The sequence below is a fragment of the Miscanthus floridulus genome, chromosome 7 (genome assembly GCF_019320115.1).
Source record: "Miscanthus floridulus cultivar M001 chromosome 7, ASM1932011v1, whole genome shotgun sequence".
In the NCBI taxonomy this organism is placed as follows: Eukaryota; Viridiplantae; Streptophyta; class Magnoliopsida; order Poales; family Poaceae; genus Miscanthus; species Miscanthus floridulus.
The window spans coordinates 537940-560832 of record NC_089586.1 but is presented as its reverse complement, the minus strand read 5'-3'; the positions used below and the strand labels follow the sequence as shown (position 1 = coordinate 560832).

The following is a 22893-nucleotide window of genomic DNA, read 5'->3' as shown; positions in this document are numbered from 1 at the left end:
CCTAGTTCAACTAAGATTCCCTACATGTAATCCTACTAGAACTAGTTACACGCAATCCTACTAGGATCTCTACTTTGTAACCGACTAGGACTCCCACCTCCCTTGGACTATATAAAGGAGGGCAGGGGTCCCTAGATCGGCACCTACACATAACCGACAGAACTCACAACCACAACATACCTCGCAACACAACAGCACGGGGCTGCGGGAGACCCTCCAACTTTTGCAAACAAAAGCAAGAGGCTCGAGGGCTACACTCAGTGGGTGCAAATTTTTGACATAAGCTCGGAGGCTGCTTGCCGCAAAACTACTCGGATGATGACATAATCCAAGTCTCGGGGACTACTTCAGAACACAAATTTTCAAACAACATAAAGGATCAAGACCCTCCAACTTTTTGTTCCAAATAGCAAGAGGCTCGGGGGCTACACTCAGTGAGTGCACTTTTTCTTCGAAAAAGTGCACGTCACCAAAAGGCTTCCTCAACGCAGACCACTTCAAGACATTACGGCAAAAAGAACCCGGAACAAGCCATGTTCGAGTTCTTTTTGATAAAATTTCAACGAACAATCAGAGCAACTTCAAGACAAGATCCTCCAGCTCCTTGTTCCAAATAGCAAGAGGCTCAGGGGCTACAACCAGATGGATGCACTTTTTCTTCAAAAAGCACTCACCACCCAAAGATCCCAAGAAGCGCTACAAGGTTTCACTCCAGAAAACACTCGGATGACATTTTGTTCCTACTCAACAAGACTAGAAGGAGCAGACCAAGATTTTCAGAGCTCAACCATGAAGTGCTCGGGGGCTTGTCAATGCGGGACCCACAGGATACCCCGCAAGGGAGAAAGAAGATCTAGTCCAACTAGGATTCTTCCCATATAATCGTAGTAGTAGAACTATTAGGTAATCCTATTAGGAAATCTCATTGTAAACCGACTAGGACTCTGGCCTCCTGACTATATAAAGGAGGGCAGGGCTCCTGAGAGAACGACAATTGTACAACAAGGCAGATCATAATCAATCCAACACAAAGGCTAAGGCCGACTGGACGTAAGGTTATTACTCGATCCACGATCAAGGGCCTGAACCAGGATAAATCGGCTGTCTCTTGCGTAAACCATCGAGTTCGACATATGCCGAAGCCCAAACATACTGCCCCGGGTACCCCCGTGGCAGGCTATCGGTGGTGAAACATCGACAATGTTCTTAGGTCCTCCCAACAAGAATAGGCCTAAGAAAATTTGGGTTACAAAGTCACTAGTTAAGAAAGTCAAGAGCCCTCATCAAGTTTAGGTCCCTAAATAACAAGCTTGATCTCTTGTGTGTAGGTGAACTACAAGACCGGTAGAAGTCATTGGGTTATTGATAGTGGTTGCACTCAACATATGATCGGTGATCCTCATATGTTCACCTCACTAGATGAAGTAGATAGTCAAGAAAGAATTACTTTTGGTGACAATTCAAAGAGCAAAGTTGCAATATCAAATGATCATTCAATTTCAAATGTGCTATATGTTGCTTCATTAAGCTTCAACTTGCTATCCATTGGTCAATTGTGTGATCTTGGCTTTCAATGCTTGTTCACCGAGAAGAAAGTGGTTGTATCAAAGAAAGATGATGATCAAGTGATATTCAAGGGATTTAGATACAACCTATATCTAGTGGATTTCACCTCCGAAGATACAAACTTAAAGACATGCTTATTTGCCAAAACATCACTTGAGTGGCTATGGCATAAAAGGCTTGCTCATTTAGGATGAGCTCACTCAAGAATCTAATGAAGAATGAATTGGTGAGAGGTTTAAAGGATGTGAAATTTAAGAAGGACAAGCTTTGTAGTGCATGTCAAGCCAGCATGCAAGTTGCAAACACTCATCCTACAAAAGCTTACATGTCAACAACAAGAGTACTAGAGCTCCTTCATATGGATCTATTTGGACCAACCACTTACAAGAGTTTGGGAGAAAATCTCTATTGTCTTGTGATTATTGATGACTACTCTAGATATACTTACGTATTCTTCCTTCATGACAAGACCGAAGTGGCATCATGCTTCAAGAAGTTTGCTAAGAGAGCACAAACTGAATTTGAAGTGAAGCTCAAAAAGATAAGAAGTGATAATAGAAAGAAATTTGACAACACAAACATTAAAGCATATTGTGATGAAGTTGGAATCAAGCATGAAGTCTCCGCAACATATACTCCTCAACAAAATGGTATAGTAGAGAGAAAAACTGGACACTTATGACACTTGCAAGAACAATTCTTGATGAGTACAATACACCCAAAACTCTATAGGCGGAAGCTATCAACACCGCATGTTATGCACAAAAGTTTTTTGGCAAGACCCCTTATGAGTTGCTTAATGGGAAGAAGCCGGACGTATCATTCTTCTGGGTGTTTGGTTGCAAATGCTACATCTACAAGAAACGACAACACCTAGGGAAGTTTCAAAGATGTTGTGATATTGGCTTTCTTGTTGGTTACTCATCAAAGTCCAAAGCATATCGAGTATTTAATCATGCCACCGGTTTGGTTGAAGAAACATATGATGTAGAATTTGATGAATCTAACGGCTCCTAAGGAGCACATGAGAATCTTGATAATATAGGTGATGAACTATTGAGGGAGGCCATGAAGAACATTCCAGTTGGAGACATCATGCCTAAAGATGATGAAGATGATGTACAAGTGATTGATCCACCATGAAATGTGCCACAAGATGATGATAAAGATGGGAGAGTAGAAAATGAAGACACTCATGTCTCTCATGATCAAATGGTGGCACAAGCTCAAGATGTTGATGCTCCACAACCTCTCCCTCAAGTGGTTGATAGAAGAGATTCACCCCTACTACAAGCACATCCATAATATCTCATCATAGGGAGTCCATCAAAGGGTGTAATGACTCGTTCTCAAAAACTTGCTTCATTTATTGAACATCACTCTTTTGTTTCTTGCGTTGAACCTAAGAATGTAGAAAAAGCTGTTCAAGATTCGTATTGGATAAATGCCATGCATAAAGAGTTGAACAACTTCACCCGCAATGAAGTTTAGACACTTGAAGAGCGACCACAAGGTGAAAGAGTCATTGGAACAAAGTGGGTGTTCCACAAAAAGCAAGATAATCAAGGCACTGTTGTGAGGAACAAGGCAAGACTAGTTGTAAAGAAGTTCTCTCAAGTTGAAGGGTTGGATTTTGGAGAGACCTTTGCACCGGTTGCAAGACTTGAAGCCTTTCATATCCTCCTTGCATATGCATCGCATCATGAAATAAAATTATATCAAATGGATGTTAAAAGTACATTTTTAAATGGTTTCATAAATGAACTAGTCTATGTTGATCAACCTCCTAGGTTTAAAGACCCTAGATATCCTAATCATGTTTATAGGTTGTCCAAGACACTATATGGGCTTAAGTAAGCTCCAAGAGCTTGGTATGAGCGCCTTCGGTATTTCCTCATTGACAAGGGCTTCACCATTGGAAAGGTCGACACCACACTATTTGCCAAGAAGCTTGATGGAGAAATCTTCATTTGTCATGTATATGTTGATAATATCATATTTGGATCATCAAATGAAGATTGCAAAGAGTTTGGTGAATTGATGTCGAAGGAGTTCGAGATGTCTATGATTGGAGAGCTTACATTCTTTCTTGGTTTTCAAGTCAAGCAAATGAGAGAGGGGATTTTCATCTCTCAAGAGAAGTATACCAAAGACCTTCTCAAGAGGTTCAAAATAGATGAATGTAAGCCAATCAAGACACCAATACCATCTAATGGACATCTCGACCTAGATGAGGGAGGTAAATCGGTTGATCAAACTCTCTACCATTCTATGATTGGTAGTTTATTATACTTGACCACATCTAGGCCTGACATCATATTTAGTGTGTGTATGTATGCTAGATTTCAAGCTAATTCTAAGGAGGCTCACATGGTTGTCGTTAAAAGAATCCTTAAATATCTTAAGCACACACCAAGCATTGGTGTTTGGTATCTCAAAGGAGCTAGATTCTAATTAGTTGGCTATTCCGATTTGGATTATGCTGGTTGCAAAATTGATAGAAAAAACACATCCGGAGGGTGCCACTTGCTTGGTAGATCACTAGTGTCTTGGACCTCAAAGAAGCAAAATAGTGTGGCATTGTCCACCACCGAAGCGGAATACATTGTTGTGGGTGTTTGTTGTGCAGAAATTCTTTACATGAAGCAAACTTTACTAGACTATGGTGTAGTTCTAGAAAATGTACCTCTTTTGTGTGACAATGAGAGCGCGGTAAAGCTTGCTAATAATCCGATTCAACACTCTCGCACCAAGAACATAGATATCTACCATCACTTTCTTAGAAATCATGTTGCTAAAAATGATATATCACTAGAAGGTGTAAGGACCAAGGATCAATTGGTGGATATCTTCACTAAACAGCTAGATGAGGCTACATTTTGTCGGTTGAGGAATGAGCTCAATGTGCTTGATTTTAGTAACTTTACTAAAAAATGAGCTTATGTTGTCCCTTGCATTGCATTGTAATATAAAACATGTTTAATTTTTGGTAATGCACTTAGGGTTTGTCTAACATGGTTAAGGCAACCGCCGAAAAGTGAGTGAAGAAGCTTAACCTTGAATCAAACTTTACAAGCAACTAAAATTACTTTTAAGTATTGCATTGCATATGCATGTGTGTTGCTTTGTTGTTTTTTCGATTATCTTATGAGCACCCGCTCTGTTTGTCCACAATTAGGGAGAGCATTTGAAGCTTTTATTGATCATAAAACCCTCTTGTGTGGTCACAAGGTGCTCCTCGCCCCTTTTATTGCATATTTTCTTAAAAAGAATTATAGCATAAGGCAAAATACTTTGGAAATTTTGAGGGTTTGAGAGAGGTCTCTCACATCAGTCTCAATTGGTGTTTATTTGCGTCTTATTGAAGTTGAGACTTGATTGGGAACAGGCAGTGCGAAGGAACAATGAAAATTTGCTAAAAATAGCAACCGGACGCTGCATCGGACTCTGATTCCAGCGTCCGATCAGTTCACAGAAGGTGAACCAATGCTACACAGGAGTGATCAATTGCTACACAATATCCATCCTACATCCAGTGTGAAGGTGTCCCTACATCCGGTCAAACGCAGAAGAAGATGTTAGGACCAACCAAACTCTATGTGCGCCCGATCATGTGGGACCAGATGTGTCCGGTCATGACTTGAGGGGTTTTGGACCTCTCTGTTGTCGACCGAAATCCGGGTGGCAATGTCTGGTCGTTGCCACCAGTGCGTCCGATCAATTGAATCCAAGTGGATCTAACTCCTTATCTTCTCTATCTCATGGGGCCCACCTTATATCATGCTTCATAGGCCCACACCTAGGTCACCCGCGCTGCCTGTGACTCCATCGCCCGTACCTACCTTGGGCCGTCACTTGCCCTAGCCATGCCTACACTACCTCCCCACATTGTGTTGCCACTCCACCATGCACTGCCTCACCGTGACCGCACACCAGCACCACCGCATATGCCTTGTACGCCATGCCTGCTCCTCCATAGTCTCACCGTGCCCACGCCGCGCCTACGCCGCTGCTGCCTCACCAGCATCCACGCCCATGTCTGCCTCGCATCGCCACGCCACCACACCCACCTCTACTGTTGTGCCATCATGCCCACTTCCACACTGCCTCACCAAACCCTAACCCTAGCCTTACATTACCGATTCTGATGGTGCTCCGTGTTTCTTTCCTCTTGCTCATTGGTCACTGGTTCATCAGATTTCTTCAGGTAGCAAGCCATCGCTTTCAATTTCTTATCTACTGCTTGCTTCTTAGGGTTTCACACCTCTAGATGAATATAGTGATTATTTACATTTCCTATCTAATCTGTCGTGCAGCGAGTTGGTGCTCTTGTGGTTGTTTTGGCAGTTGTCAGTAAACTCAGGGACAAGCCTGTGAGTACGGATCGGGGCCAAGCCTCATGAGTGTCAGTTGGTAGTTGTTTCCTATCAGTGGCAGTGTTTCTCAATAGCTTTAGCAATGGCATGTTGCAAGAATGTCAGAGGTGGTCCCGATGATGAGGATCTAAGGCCTCCGCCTCACCTGACTGCTCAGGAAAAAGGAAAGGCGAAGAAGACTACAACGAAGAAGCAAAAGTTCACTGATGTGGAGACAGAGAGAGTAGTAGTAGTGGCAGCCACCACAGAGTGAGTCAAGAGAGGTGGATCTAGGGGTGGCGTTCGCATAGGCGATCAGCTATCACCAGCATAGAGGGCCGCCATCGAGAGGGTTGAGACTCGTCATGGTAGTCCACCTAGGACTATCATGCTAGGAGGACGTTGTGTCTCTTTGTAGGAGAGTTAGCCTTAGGGGGAGACTAAGCAGTAGACCCAGTTAGTAGAGCAGATAGAGGGTACTTAGTAGATAGAGCAGATTGAGGAAACAGAGTGGGCAACACAGCCTCAGCTTCGACGCTCTAGTCGTACACGTACTTAGGTGTCACCAAGGCCTGAGACACAGAGGAGGGGCTCTTGTCTGCCTCCTAGACCACAGGGCCCGCCTTCGGTGGTTCACCTTGACTTGAGGGTAGCCACAACTAGATAGGTGAAGCAGCTCTGCTTCATGCAGTTTGAGGACTGGTTTCCACCAAGGCGGGATGTGTGTGCATCAGAGCACTTCTACACCGTACTACAGGAGGATTTTTATAATGCATATCTTAATAGTGGAGTTGCCTTCAGATCTTAGAGAGTCTGCTCCTTAGAGTTTCTTGTTGTAGCTACAGGCGAGTAGATCCGTCCTCACCTTTTATATCTGCCAGGCTTGATAGATCTTCTTTGATGGACTGACCGCTTTGTTCCATCATGGGTCCGTGAGTTCTACTCCTCTCTTTAGATTGACTCGAGGCACAGATTCATTCACTTTGCATTTAGAGGCCGTGACTACAGGCTCTAGAGCTCGAGGGTCAGAGAGATTCTTAGGATTCTAGAGTCCCTTATTCACCTTCATGAGGTATGCTATGGACAGACAAAGCCTCCGAGACGCCCTCATGGTGGACTTGTTCCACCTACAGATATTGCCAGACCTTGTTCCACAGAGCTATTTGGTGAGGGGTCGAGCAGGACACAACGTGATCTTACTCCTATAGCTTGGCTTCTTGATGCTATCATGAGGAGGACTCTACTTCCAAGGATGGGGTACCATGAGGGCCTTACTCGCATTCAGCTATAGCTAGTGTACCACCTGGTATCTCAGACTGCCTTTGATATTTGGGATGTAATACTTTCAGAGATGGAGGACACACTAGCAGAGGGCTTCAGAGGTCACCGTTAGCTACCTTATGCTCATTGGATCACGTTCCTAATTAGAAAGGTAGTTACACAAAAGTCTCCTGAGATAATGGCAGAGTATACTGGTGCTAGTACTGAGTTTCTGCCATATAACATGACTTAGATGCTATGTCATAGTAGTGCGAGGATACCTTGCTAGCCGAGCCATCGCCCAGAGGTACCAGAGATAGCAGCTCAGCAAGATGAGATCATCAGAGGCATTGCAATGATAGAGGAGGTGTAGCTTGATGCACAACATGCGGATGTGGTTGAGAGCGGCCCAAGTGATAGCTCTGATGATGACTATCAGCCGATTCCGCAGATGGCTCCTCGACCACATGACAGAGAGGCTAGTGGCTCTAGCTCCACTTCACCACAGCCATCGCAAACAGACCCAGCTCTTCTAGTTGTACTTGAGCAGATGAGGCAGAACCAGGCATGCCATGCACAGAAGATAGCAGCTGCACTTGCTTAGGTTTTGGCTTGATAGGATGAGTTTTAGAGGCAGCAGCAGGCCATGCAGCAGCAGCAGCAACAGCTTATGATTCAGTAGCAATTACTTTGCTTCATGTAGTATGTCTTCACTGCTATTGGGGTTGCTCCTCAACAGTCTACACCTCAGATAGACCAGCCTGCTACCACCACTATGTGAATCCAGTTGTACAGCCCAGTGGGCTTTAGAGTCAGTGACCACTAGCTACCTAGTTTGCTTCACTTACAGAGCAGGTGTCCCAGTGGTTTGCTTCACCAGTGATAGCTTAGGGTCCTTACTTCACTCCTATTGTTACGAGCTTCACTCCACCTTAGAGTTCTTCAGTGTTAGTGATGGACACCCTAGTCTCTAGGAGTCTCGGTGCTACCTTCATTGAGCTTATAGGGTAGCCTATACCTCTAGATTTACATGTCCCTATTCCTACCATAGTTGCTCCAATTACCGGGACTACCGAGATGATCCTGTCATCTGTTGCATTGTCTGAGCCAGTTGAGGTTTCAGCGATAGCAACAGTGGCAGATGTGGCTCCACTCCCTACAATGATACTTCCTAAGTCATAGGCCACGCCAGCTACTGAGCAGACCTAGACCGCTTCACCTTCACTTCTAGCGATAGAGGGTCAGACCGCTCAGAGTTTAGGGTCAGAGGATGATGCAGCTCAGTTCTAGATTTCTCATCACACCTTAGTCCCACCATCTGACCCTTAGGTTTTGGTGCTTAACGCCAAAGGGGGAGAGGGAGTGAGTATGTTAGATCTAGGGGGAGCGTTAGATCTAGGGGAGCATTGATTCATCTCTTTTGGTTCTTTGTGTGTGATACTTCGTGCATCCATGTTTACTTTCATGCATTGCACTTTATACATGTGATGGTGATACTTATGTGACATGTGTGCTCTCTACATTGATTTATATATATGTCATGTCACTTGGTTATTCTCATTTGCTGTGCTTCTGCATTTTTACTTCGATTCAAATGAGCTTTACTTCATGTACTCATGCTTAATTCATATCTATTGAGTACACCATGTTGGCTTGAGTCATATAAGCATGTCTAACCCCTTTGCTCTTATTGTCAAAAGCTTATATGAACCAAGCATGTTGAAAACCTCACTCATCTCTTCTACATACTCGAGGTAGTGTTGTCATCAATCACCAAAAAGGGAGATTGAAAGCATCTAGGCCTCTAGTTGGGTTTTGGTGATTAATGACGACACAAGATTACTATGACTAACATTGTTTTGTAGAGGCAATTTAAGTTAGGTCATGGTAATGATAATTGATTGGGTAATCATGGTTGTCATGCCCCTATCGATGGAAATCATTTTAGTTTTCAAAGGATGGACGACAAGGTTAAGGACAGACTAGTTCTAAGTGTCGTTTGGTGTTGGAGAGATGCATAGAGTAGTTTAGGACTTTGTTTTTCCTTTGGTCGTACTATTAAGGGGGATATAGACTAGTAGCTTGACCTAGGTGAGTCTAGTGGGTTAGGTGTGATGCACACTTGTCAAACCTAGCATTAGGTAGCTCAGGAGTAGCCCTAAGATAAATTGGAGTAAACTTCATTCACATAGGATAGAAGTGAATGGAGGGTCAAATGACTGACCAGATGCTGGTCTAGTTGTGACCGGACGCTGGAGGATGAGTCCTGTCAGTTCATTTGATCAACTGCAGTCATCTGGTATTGATCAGACACTAAATAGTAAAGTGATCGAACGCTAGGTGCCAGCGTCCGATCAACTCTAGAGAGGTTCTAGATTGGGATTTTCTTGACTGGGCATGTCTGATCGGTGCTGACCGGACGCTAGTCAGGATCTGGTAACTGATCGGATGCTAAATAGTGAAGTGACCAGACTCTGGGCGCTAGTGTCCGGTAAACATCACTAAGGTTCTAGAGAGCATTTTTCTTAACCGAAGACGTTTGGTCAGTACTGACCGGATGCTGGTCAGAGTCCGGTCAGAGCTTAATGACTCTTTGCGGGTATAACTGACCAGAGCGTCCGGTCACCCCATAGAATGCTGACTCAGCCTCCAAACATTATGTTTTGAATGACAGGGTATAAATACTTACTCCACTCATCCAAGGGAGGTCTCTTGCCCATTTGTTCAGCTGAGAAACACCTTGAGAGTGCAAGTGAGAGCAAGAGCCTAGTGAGGTGATTGAGATTTGAGAATCCAAGATTAAGGTCCTCATTAGTGCAAGGAGAGTAGCAAGTGTGCATCCACCCTTCTCATTAGGCTTGTCGTGGTCAAGTGAGAGTTTGTGCTTGTTACTCTTGGTGATCACCATCACCTAGATGGCACGGTGGTGATTGGGAGTTTGGTGATCAGCTGGTGGAGCTTGAGGATGACCCAACTCAAGTTATGAGCGGTTGTGGTCGATTCACCGCAACAGAGTGTCGAAAAATCAACCCGTAGAGAGCACTTGATCCTTGCGCGGATCAAGTGGGAGCTACACCCTTGTGCGGGTGCTCCAATGAAGACTAGTGGAGAGTGGCGACTCTCTGATACCTTGGAAAACATCGCCGTGTTCCTTTCCCTCTCTTTACTTTGAGCATTTACATTTGAGCAATTTATTTCATGTCTTTACATTCCTAGAATTGTCATGCTAGAGTAGGATTAGAACCTAGGGTGCAAAACTTTTGTGTGGTAGAACAATAGAAACACATTCTAGGCATAAGGGGTGAAGTGGGCTAAGTGTAGGGCTTAATTATTGCAAAGAATTTAGAATTAGCCCAATTCACCCACCTCTTGGGCATCTTGACCCTTTTAGTTCTAATCGCCTGCCATGTCCCAATGATCACCGCAAAGAATGGCATTATAACAACCGCGACCGCCATCATGGCGACTGGCCAGAAAGCTCGAGGACCGAGCAATTTCATCGCCGCCGACCAATCACGTTCTCATTTGCGTTATCCAGAAGCAACCCTATCCTCGACTTAGCACCTAAACGTGCACGAGCAGCAGCGCTCTATGTCATGGGCGGTCGGCAGCGGCTCCTTGTTGATGCCTATGCTCCTAAACATGCACAAGAGCTAAGTTCTTTATGGTTCAATGGGCCTCCAAGCATACTGAATGGATGGGCCGGTATTCGTCGGGTTATCTCTCTAGTTTTTTCCAACGGTAAAGTGCTTAGCACTCTCCGTATTCTCCATGGCATAGTGCTAAGCACTCTCTAAATTTTGCCACGGTAAAGTTCTAAGCACTCTCCATGTTCTCCAACGGTAAAGTGCTAAGCAGTCTCCATGTTCTCCAATGGTAAAGTGCTAAGCACTCTCCATGTTTGCCATGGTATAGTGCTAAGCACTCTCCATGTTCTCCAATGGTAAAGTGCTAAGCACTCTCCATGTTCACCATGGTATAGTGTTAAGCACTCTCTATGTTCTCCATGGCATAGTGCTAAGCACTCTCCAAATTTCACCATGGTAAAGTACAAAGTACTCTCCATGTTCTTCATGGCATAGTGCTAAGCACTCCAAATTTTGCCACGGTCAAGTGCTAAGCACTCTTCAAATTTGGCCAAGGTCAAGTGCTAAGCACTCTCTAAATTTTGCCATGGTCAAGTGCTAAGCACTCTCCATGTTTGCCATGGTATGGTGCTAAGCCCTCTCCATGTTCTCCACGGCATAGTGCTAAGCACTCTCCAAATTTCACCACGGTCAAGTGCTAAGCACTCTGCATGTTCTCCAACGGTAAAGTGCTAAGCACTCTCCATGTTCTCCAATGGTAAAGTGCTAAGTACTCTCCATGTTTGCCATGGTATAGTGCTAAGCACTCTCCATGTTCTCTAACGATAAAGTGCTAAGCACTCTCTATGTTCTCCACGGCATAGTGCTAAGCACTCTCCAAATTTTGCCATGGTCAAGTGCTAAGCACTCTTCAATTTTGCCCTAGTATAGTCCTAAGCACTCTCTATTTTCTCCATGGTATAGTGCTAAGCACTCTCCATTTTCTCCATGGTTTAAGTGCTAAGCACTCTCCAATTTTCTCCAACGGTAAAGTGCTAAGCACTCTCTATTTTTCTTTATTTTTAAGTGCTCAGCACTCTCCAAATTTTACTCCAATGTCCAGTGCTAAGCACAGGGATTTTGTCCTTTTCACTTGTTTCTTTGATCCTGCTATAAGATGCTGCTCTATCTTACAGCAAGCTTGGGGACTAAGTGTGTACACTTGACCTAGCAGTGAGTGTACTGTTTTTCCTCTTACTGGTCTTCAGCTAAGCTGGAGGCTGGCTGTGTGCTTGGCTAAGCTAGGACTCAGTTATTCTGATTAACTGATCATTGTACTTCTTTGATCCTAACACCAGGTGAATTCTTCACCTACTGTCAAGCTCGGGGACTATAATGTATACATTGCACCTTGTAGTGATTGTATCAAATTTAACGGTTGACTAAGTTCCTGTTTTGTTTCTTAGTCGTTGATATTCTTTGATCTTGACACTAGGTGTCTTCTTCACCTACTGTCAGGCTCAGGGACTACAAGGTATACATTGCACCTTACGGCGCATGTATCAATACTAACATCCTCTTTGACTAAGTCATAGATGATGATCACCTGACTTCGCCAACGAAGCCTAAGTGTGTATACTTCACCTAAGGTCAATGTCTCTGGCAAGCTTTGCCGCTGCTTTCTCCACCGATCAACTAGTCGGACCGCTAGGTTTATGGACTTCATCATCGATCAGTTAGTTGGACTGTTCAGTGTTTACTTCTACTCGGCGCTCACTTCGTCACCGACCAGTTGGTTGGGTTGCTCGGTGCTCGATTCTTCGTCAACCAACTAGTCGGATTGTCTGTTGTTTCATCATCAGCCACGCTGGGGGCTCGCTAGCTAAGCTGGCGACTCCCTTGCATTTGGGTTTCTCGTGCAAGAGTCGCCAGCTAAGCTGGGGACTCCCTTAGCGGTCGGATCTCATTACGTCTTATCGGTGTGCTATCAAGTTGCTCCATGTTATTTGGATCAGGGTGCTGATCTTGGACAGCACGTCTAGGGTCTTGATACGCACACGACAGATGATGTCGGCAAACTTTTAGACTTATTTTCTTTGACCCTGCTACAAGATTCATTCTTCATCTTCTAGCACGCTTGGGGACTAAGTGGCTCCACTTCACCTGACAGTGAATGCAGTGCTTATTTCTTTATTTACCCTCCTTATTGACTAAGTCATGGATGATAATCATTCGACCTCGCAAACAGAGTCTAAGTGGCTACATTTCATCTGAGGTGAATAATTTTTAAAATTAATCTTGAGCCCCTTGCATCTTTTTGGCAAGTCTTACTTGGCTAAGTCTGAGGCCTCCTAACCAGCTAAACTGGTCGGCTTCGACTTCCACTACTTGGATCACCAGTTAAACTGGTCGACTTCACGTCAAACTACTCGGACTTGTTCAAGATAGCGTTGCTCAAAGGATACAAGGCGCTTGGTGCCAACAGAATATCATCGGCAGTCCACCGAGGGGTATCCCGCGATGATAGATTTGTCGGTGGGGGTGCGCATGATCAGGAACCGAATGGTGACACAAGGCGTAGAGACAGCGATTTAGATAGGTTCGGGCCGTCTGATCGACGTAATACCCTATGTACTGTATCTTTGGTGTATTGTATTGATCTATATGTAGATCCGATATGATAGATCCTATCCGCTAGGGGACCCCTACCTCTCCTTATATACTCTAGAGGAGGTAGGGTTACAAGTAAAGTAGCCTATTTGGTACTATACAATGTCTTGTGGTGCACACCGAGTAGTGCCATGCATGTCTTAACCTTGTGGGCTGGGCCACCCCTAGGGGCGCAGCCCATGTCTTGGGGGCCATACCCTCATAGCTAGTCCCCGAGCCTGACAATAGGTGACGTAGTCACGTGGTGCCAGGGTTAGAAAGTAGAAGACCAGCCAAGCAGGCAGCCAATCCTCGGGCGTAGCCTCAAGATGAGAACAAGCACATTCACCGCAAGGTGAAGTGTGCTCACTTAGTCCTCGAGCCTGCTGGAAGATGAAGAATGAATCTTGTAGCAGGGTCAAAGAAGTCTGAAAGCTTGCTAACGTCGTCTGACATGCGTGTATCAAGACCCCAGACGTGTTGCCCAAAATCAGCACCCTAATCCGAACAGCATGGAGGAGCTTGATAGCACACTAACGAGACGTAGCAAGATCCGAGCAGCAAGGGAGTCCCCGACGTCGCTGGCGATGACCGAGCACCAAGGAGCGAGGAGTCCCCGGCGTCGCTGGCGATGTCCGAGCATCGAGGAGCGATGAGTCCCTGGCGTCGCTGGCGATGACCAAGCACCGAGGAGCGAGGAGTCCCTGGCATCGCTGGCGATGTCCGAGCACTGAGGAGCGAGGAGTCCCCAGCGTAGGCGACGAGGTTTGAGCACCGAGGAGTCCCCAGCGTAGGCGGCGACTGATCGAGCACCAAGGAGCGAGGAGTCCCCAGCATCACTGGCAATGACCGAGCACCGAGGAGCGAGGAGTCCCTGGCGTCGCTGGCGATGACGGAGCACCGAGGAGCGAGGAGTCCTCGGCGTCGCTGGCGATGTCCGAGCACCGAGGAGCGAGGAGTCCCCCACGTCGCTAGCGATGACCGAGCATCGAGGAGCGAGGAGTCCCCAACGTAGGCGACGATGTCCGAGCACCGAGGAGTCCCTGGCATCGCTGGCAATGACCGAGCACCGAGGAGCGAGGAGTACCTGGCGTCGCTGGTGATGACCGAGCACCGAGGAGCGAGGAGTCCCCGGCGTCGCTGGCGATGACCAAGCACCGAGGAGCGAGGAGTCCTCGGCATAGGCGGCGATGTCCGAGCACCGAGCAGCGAGGAGTCCCCGACGTCGCTGGCGATGACCGAGCATCGAGGAGCGAGGAGTACCTGGCGTCGTTGGCGATGACCGAGCACCGAGGAGCGAGGAGTCCTCGACATAGGCGGCGATGTCCGAGCACCGAGGAGCGAGGAGTCCCCGGCGTCGCTGGCGATGACCGAGCACCGAGGAGCGAGGAGTCCCCGGTGTCACTGGCGATGACCGAGCACCGAGGAGCGAGGAGTCCTCGGTGTAGGCAGCGATGTCCGAGCACCGAGGAGCGAAGAGTCCCTGACGTCGCTGGCGATGATCGAGCACTAAGGAGCGAGGAGTACCCGGCGTCGCTGGCGATGACCGAGCACCGAGGAGCGAGAAGTCCTCGGCGTAGGCGGCGAGGTCCAAGCACCGAGGAGTCCTCGATGTAGGCGGTGACTGATCGAGCACCGAGGAGTCCCCGGCGTCGCTAGCGATGACCAAGCACCGAGGAGCGAGGAGTCTCCGGCGTAGGCGGCGATGTCCTAGCACCGAGGAGCGAGGCGTCCCCGGCATCGCTGGTGATGACCGAGCACCGAGGAGCGAGGAGTCCCTAGAGTCGCTAGCGATGTCCGAGCACCGAGGAGCGAGGAGTCCTCGGCATAGGCAGTGAGGTCCGAGCACCGAGGAGTCCCCGGCGTAGGCGGCGACTAATCGAGCACCGAGGAGCGAGGGGTCCTCGGCGTCGCTGGCGATGACCGAGCACCGAGGAGCGAGGAGCCCCCGGCGTCGCTGGCGATGACCGAGCACCGAGGAGCGAGAAGTCCCCGGCGTCGCTGGCGATGTCCAAGCACCAAGGAGCGAGGAGTCCCCGACGTCGCTGGCGATGACCGAGCACCGAGGAGCGAGGAGTCCCCGACGTAGGCAGCGATGTCCAAGCACCGAGGAGCGAGGAGTCCCCGGCATCGCTGGCGATGACCAAGCACCGAGGAGCGAGGAGTACCCGGCGTCGTTGGCGATGTCCAAGCACCGAGGAGCGAGGAGTCCCCAGCATAGACGGCGAGGTCCGAGCACCTTCCCCGGCATAGGCGGCGACGTCCGAGCATCGAGGAGTCCTCATCGTAGGCGGCGAGGTTCGAGCATCGAGGAGTCCTCGGCGTAGGCGGCGAGGTCCGAGTACCGAGGAGTCCCCGGCCTAGACGGCGAGGACCGAGCACCGACGTAGCTGACGACGTCCGTGCGGTGAAGTGTGCCCACTTAGTCCTCGAGCACGAAGAATCCGAGGGCCGAGGAGTAACCGACGTAGCTGGCGATGAAGCACGAGCGATGAACAGCCTGGTCGACTGGTCGGCGATGAAGTGAACATTGAGTAGAAGCGACCGGCGAACAGTCCGATCAACTGGTCGGCGACGGAGTCCATGAACCAAGCGGTCCGACCAGTTGATCGGTGGAGAAGCCCGAGCACTAGGTGGTCCGATCACCTGGCCGACGATCCTACAATACAAATATGTAGAACGGGTAGTATATGATGTACAAATAAATGAACTCCAGAGAAAAATCAGCAATGGTGATGAAACGGTGTAAATAGTTCGGCGATCAGTTGGCGTGAAAATATATTTATGTTTAATATAAACCACCCGAACAGTTAGTGTGTAGCTGAATCTCTAGCCCTAGCTAGCCCATAGTCCATAACATCGAGCGCGGAGCCCGTGCATGTGTAGGAGGAACAGGCGTGACCAAGGAGCCGCTGCCGACTACCCATAACGCAGAGCGCGGAGCCCGTAACACGTGTAGGGAGGAGCCGGAGACAGAGCCGTCTTTGGAGGCGTCCGAGCATCAACAGGACTGTTCGAGGGTTCGAAAAATCATTTGGAGAGCAATTATGGAGAAAACAGTTTGGAGAAATATTATGACGATATATGGAGATTGGAGAATATTTAGAAGAATATTAAAGCGTGACTTAGCTTTAGACGGAGCGTCTGATCGGCGACGCATGGCGTTATCTGGTCGGCGTTGACGACGAACACCTGGCGGGCGGTGAGTTGTTGGTGAAGACGACCTCGGAGGTGGTTCTAAGATCGGATCTGCTGTCGTGGGGGCTGGTGTAGCCAGCGATGAATCATCGTCGTCGACCGGCATGGATCTCCATGAGATTGATGATGAGAACGCGCTGTTGATTTGAGGTCCATCTGGCTCGCCATGGATCAAGCGCACACCCCGTACCTGGCGCGCCAACTGTCGACAGAATATCGTCGGTAGTCCACCGAGGGGTATCCCGCGATGGTAGATTTGTCGGTGGGGGTGCGCGTGATCAGGAACCGGATGGTGACACAAGGCGCAGAGACAACGATTTAGACAGGTTTGGGCCGTCTGATCGACGTAATACCCTACGTCCTGTGTCTTTGGTGTATTGTATTGATCTGTATGTAGATCTGATCTGATAGATCCTAACCGCTAGGGGACCCCTAGCTCTCCTTATATACTCTGGAGGAGGTATGGTTACAAGTAAAGTAGCCTATTTGGTACTATACAATGTCTTGCGGTGCACGCCGAGCAGCGCCGTGCACGTCTTAACCTTGTGGACTGGGCCACCCCTGGGGGCGCAGCCCATGTCTTTGGGGCCATACCCCCACACTCAGAGACTAGCTGTGGGAGATATACCCCCGGTACCCATAAGACAAGATATGGGCCGCACCATCAAAGGTGGTCCGACCCATAAGATCAAGACGTGCACCATAAGGCTACACGAAGATGTGATTTATTGTATAATGCCAAATAAGATATTTTTCTTGTAATCCTACCCCTCCAGAGTATAAAAGGAGAGGCAGGGATCCCCTAGACGAGATATCGAATATGATATACAATGAATACAAAATAACAGAGCACATGATGTAGGGTTTTATGTCATGCTGACAGCCTGAACCCGTATAAATCTTGTGTCTTGTATCTCTGTTACTATTCGTTCCTATTACGCGTACCTCCACCGATTCATCTACTATCGCGGGTATACCCCTCGATAGATTACCGACCAAATTTCGTCGACGGCGACCTCCATGGAATTCAACTACTCGCATAACATGATGGCAAATCGTAGCAATCATAAGCCTGTTCGTTTCAACTTATTTGCTCGTATCTGGCTTATAATTCACGACTTAAACAGTATTTTTCTCTCACACCAAACCAGCCAGCAGTACTTTCAGCCATGGCTTATAAGCCAATTCAGCCGAAACGAACAGGCTGCATATACATGATGGTACAACAACATTGGGATACGATTGCAATTTTGCATTATATATCTATCAGGCTTCGTTTAGTTGGCAAAAAGTTTTCCAAAAAGTGCTACAGTACCTATCACATCGAATTTTACGATACGTGTATGGAGCATTAAATGTAGATGAAAAAAAAACTAATTGCACAGTTTAGTTGGAAATCACGAGACGAACGTTTTGAGCCTAATTAATCCATAATTAAACACTAATTGCCAAATAAAAATAAAAATACTACAGTAGTCAAATTCCTAAATTTCAACAACGTTGATCTTGAAAATGGATTTGGAAACGAACTGTCGCGTCAGGTTCAGGCGCTATCAAGTGAGCTGCTGCAACATATACCCCAGCTATATCCAATCAGCAATTAACACGGATGACAGATGGAACAGTACTTGGTGACGTGGTGTGGTGTCTGCGGTTTTCTTCTGAATACTTTTTTGTGCCTTTTCAACACCCGAATTTGAGTTCCAATCTCTACACTAGTAGAAATTGCTCGCTACAGTGCAACCCCTTCACAGTTGAACTGTTACGTCCAGAGAACACACTAGATTATTGGAAACTAGTAAAAGTTTGCTAAAATATTCCTGAACACAAGTAATCTGTAACCCATAGGAAATATTTTTTTGGTGTTTATGACCTGCATATCTGGTGCGAACCACAGTTTTTTTTTTTTATAATGAAATGAAATGAAATTGTACACTATGATGCATATATAGTGACCCAAAGGGGAAAAAAAGAACTGCAAAAAAAAAAATAGCACCTAGGCTTCGTTCGGCTTACCCAGAAGCCGGCTTGTTCGGCTTCTTTTTCTAGCCAGAACGGTGTTTTTCTCTCACAATAATTCAGCCAGAACAGTATTTTTCAGCCAAAATTCAGCAAGTAAACGGGTACTTGATACGGCAATTTAATGTACTCTGATTGAGTGCCAGAACCACACGCATGTTTGAATATTTTATTTTACACTCTCCACCAATTAAATTCAAGCAACAAGTGGCACCTACAAATTGCGTATATTTTAAAGCTTTGGCAAAAACATATGTATATTCATACCGAACAAAGTATGTGCTTGCAGACTTCAGCATTTCTGCCTTTAAAGAAACACAATGAAAATATGATGTTTACCCCCATAGGATGTGACTATAAATGGGCACTGACACAGAGAAATCCAAACTGGTGATAATTGATAGTCAAGAACAACAAATTTTCTTGCTGTATGTACACAATAAAATTCTGATATGGCTGAAAATGAGATGGTACAATGAAATGGTGGGTATGTTACAATTCCTGCAAACTAAGTGTGCCCTATTCATCTCAGTTCCACCCACTATGCGGGTAGTGGCTCCTCCAAAACTGTCGGCAAAAAGTATATCATCAATGCACCATATAAACAAAAAAAGGTGCCTAACAAAAATATAAAATGCGATAATAACACGAGATTAAAACCTTTGGTCTTTTCTGGAGCTTCAGGCCTCTCTGGCACTTTCGTAGGCACATCAGGAAGCTCAATAACCTCATCGATGTCCTCAGGTGCAGCTTCTGTGTCAGCCGGAGCTTTCATTTTCTCTTCAGGTCGTACTTCACTAACAGGAGCGTCTGGCAAAGACTCAACGGCAAGCTGCAAAGAAAGGCAATGTTAGAACTAAGATAGACTTTAAACTAACAAGGCAGAAACAGAACCGTCTACATCTCACTTTAGATTTTGAAGCTTAAATGTGATTGCTCAAAATCAAAGACAATGTCATGCCACTAAAAGAGGCCAGAAAAAAATGGAGCATTTCCAGTGCTTATGTGAATGGATAAAATGAATCAGAATAGCTGAGGATCATGGGAGAGAGACTAATCAGAGGTTAAGTCCTGTAATGCCTACTGTTATGTTTGCATTCATAGGGAATCAGGTTGTTACACATAAATCTTACTGGTTTGGCCCGAGCAAGGACAATATTTATATGAGAGGAGGATTTATGACCAAGAGTGAAACGTAAATCTGGTCCAAAGTGGAATTTTCAGTCTCATTTGTATAATTGCATAATTTTGGGTTCCTTCTCAACAGATAAGAGCTCTAGATGCTTTGTTGGCCAAACCTGAGCTTCCAAATTTTCAAACTCGGCCATAACAGCTTCTTCATCCTCAGCTGAGAGCTGCTCGCCCAGAACAGCATTTATTTCCTGAAATCAACAAGTGATTGGATAAGTCACTAAAAAGAAAATAGGCCCATTCTTTTGCAGTTGGGCCAACATCACAACAATTCAACAGAAGGTATGCTTTTTATGAGGCCCTAAAAGGAAAGCAGAATACAGAACTACTTGTATATAGGTCACGATTTCACAAGGGTGATAAATAGTAGTCCCAATCATATTTAGTCATTCACTACCTACATCCAACATTATAACCATGCTCAAAGCTAGTTATGATGAAAATCTGAAAATAGGCATGCAATCATAGTTGCCACAAACGACTGGATGGAAACAGGCAATACTTATATATTCAGAGAGGATATGGCTGTACTCCATAATTTCACTCTGACGTGTTGCTATCACAATGCCTATACAGTATAACAAGTTGCTGGCAAAAAAAATCAAAGGGGATATTCACAACATCTGATTTGAGGTGCAAATTGTATGTATCTTAATAAGGATGATGTAAACGAAGTTACTTAGAAAAGACAATCCCAAAGAGATTGGCAGCGGATGAACTCCCCCTATAGAAATGATCAAATGAATGTATACAGGTAGAGTTAATTCAACTTACATCTTGATAAGCCTTAGCCTCGGCTGTGTCATCCATCAGCTTTTGGACATCATCAATGTTTATCTCATTCTGTATAGACTTAAGGGCAGCGTTTCCAGCCTTCAGGCTTTCAAATACAGCCTTTTGTTTACTTGCTAGTTCAATATCTGCCAGCTAAACCAAGGGAACCGAAATACTCTGTCAGGTTATCATACATCAAATTAAGAAACTCAGTGCTCCTTAACTTCTTCAATAAGGCCTTGTTTGGATGCACATGTATCCACCTCAATCCACATGTGTTGAAGTGGATTGGAGTGGAACCTCAACACATGTGGATTAATGTGGATAGATGTGCATCCAAACAAGGCCTAAGAAATGTAGAACTCCAGGCCTACACGACAAAATTTAATAATTGGTATTAAAGAACAATTATTTGAATGAACTACAAACCTGTTGTTCAACATTCATTTGCCATGTGTCAACTTGTTTCAACAGCTCTTCCTGAGCTTTCTTCTTCTTCAGAGCAATCAAAGCTCTGTCTCTCTTCTTCTGTTGAACCAACTGCCGTGCAGCTTCCTTTTCTGCTTCGATTACCTTCTCAAGCTGGAAGGGAAGAGAAGCGTACATAAATACGCTCTTTCTATACTTTTAGCAGAGGTGATATTGAAATGATGAAATGTGAGGAACTGAGGATAATAACCATCTAATCAGAATAGTCAGCACCTGATGACAACACCACCGGTTGTATTAAGCTAGAATCAAAAGACGAAGTATAACACCCAAGTACATTAAGTTAAACTGTCTGTAGTTGCAAGCAAATTCCACAAAATCCAACACCGATTATTGTAATACACGGTAACGTGTAGCAAAAGCAAATACGATTTTTGGAATGCGCTCCAGAAACTGATGTATTGATGTTTGGACGAACAAGATTAGCAGGTTTAACGTTCACTGGGAATCCTGGACTACAGCATGGAATTACAAGGAGACAATTTCTCTTCACTCCCGATCACCAGGCAGATATGTCGACCTGGATCGATGCTGTGACACGACTCCGATCAGGGCTCCCTATGCGAAACCAACCTATTGAGACGCCATAATTGAGCCCTGGAAAACTAGAAACTCGCAAGTTACTCCGATTCATCAATCGACGCCGTTCTATCCAACTCCAGATCCCAATTGCCACATACACCCGCTCCCGCTCGACGGCCGGAATCTGATACGATCCCACAGCGCGACAGAGAGGACGGCCGGAATTCGACACGAGCGAGGGCGACGGACCATCCGTAGCTCAAGATAGGGCGGGTGCCGCGGAGGGGGAGGCCAGGCCGCGAGGGGAGGTGGGAAGGGGAGGCACACCTGCTGCTGGAACTGGGCGAGCTTGCGGCGCTGCGTCTTGAGGGTGAGGATGGCCCTGTCGACATCAGTGATCTTGGGCTTCTTCACGAAGATGTTCCCCATCCTCGCGGTCGGGGCTCCGCCGGCCGGCGAGGTGGCGTGACGGCGGCGTAGTCGGAGAGGGGGAGGGAAAGGTGGACTGGACGGGGACGAGACGGTCACGGCATTACAGTTGAGCCGTTCGGTGCCGGCGGGGCAGGGTCTGTCTGTGGGTGGTGGCGTGCTGTGGCGGCTCATTAGCGTCGACTCGTTAAGGGTGCGTTCGCGAAATGAAAATTTTTGACATCACATCAGATATTTTAGGAACGTTGGAAGTGATTTTCGGATACTAATAAAAAAACTAATTACATACATCGCCTAGAAACTGCAAGACAAATTTATTAAGCCTAATTAATCCATCATTAGCGCATGCTGGTACTGTAGCACTTATGCTAATCATGGCCTAATTAGGCTTAAAACATTCGTCTCGCGATTTTCAACTAAACTGTACAATTAGTTTTTTTCGTCTATATTTAATGCTCCATACATGTGCTGCAAGATTCGATGTGACACTTTAGGATGAAAATTTTTAGGAACTAAACAGGGCCTAACTTGTTTTGAGTGCTGGCGTGTTTTGTTCACTCCTTTTATGAGGCTTTTCCCCGTGTGCTATTACGAGACATGTTCCATTCATATACCCCGCTAAAAGGTTTAAGCGAACTCTGATATCAGGACGCTAAACTTTTTTTTGTTCTCTACGCCATTCCATCTGTCTTCTGTTAGATTTCCACCGTTTGCTAGCCCTGACATGTGGGCCCGACCAGTGATAATGTCCAAATTGCCCACCTCTCTCCCAATTCCTCCCCACGCACGTCGCGCTCCTTTGGTCCTGCCCCTCCGACGCTTGCTACACTCCCGGTCCAACAGCCCGTCCTCGTTGCCGTGGACACCGCGCGTGC

General features: G+C 46.3%; 1 protein-coding gene across 1 annotated transcript; it reads right to left on the bottom strand.

Annotated features, from left to right (window-relative positions):
- Nucleotides 1-18992: 18992 nt before the first annotated feature.
- LOC136462306 (vacuolar protein sorting-associated protein 20 homolog 2-like) lies at nt 18993-22074 on the bottom strand. Its single transcript, XM_066461412.1, has 6 exons — nt 21917-22074; nt 21008-21160; nt 20579-20731; nt 19912-19995; nt 19274-19445; nt 18993-19180 (listed from the first exon to the last, which is right to left on the bottom strand). Exons 1-6 carry the CDS (start codon nt 22016-22018, stop codon nt 19155-19157), a joined length of 690 nt encoding a protein of 229 aa, XP_066317509.1. The 5' UTR covers nt 22019-22074; the 3' UTR covers nt 18993-19154.
- Nucleotides 22075-22893: the final 819 nt, after the last annotated feature.

Coding starts and splice junctions, on each gene's coding strand:
- LOC136462306 (XM_066461412.1), bottom strand. CDS start 22,018: ATGGGGAACATCTTCGTGAAGAAGCCCAAGATCACTGATGTCGACAGG. Junction 21,161..21,916: donor TCGCCCAGTTCCAGCAGCAG/GTGTGCCTCCCC, acceptor CTTCCCTTCCAG/CTTGAGAAGGTAATCGAAGC. Junction 20,732..21,007: donor AAATGAATGTTGAACAACAG/GTTTGTAGTTCA, acceptor CCCTTGGTTTAG/CTGGCAGATATTGAACTAGC.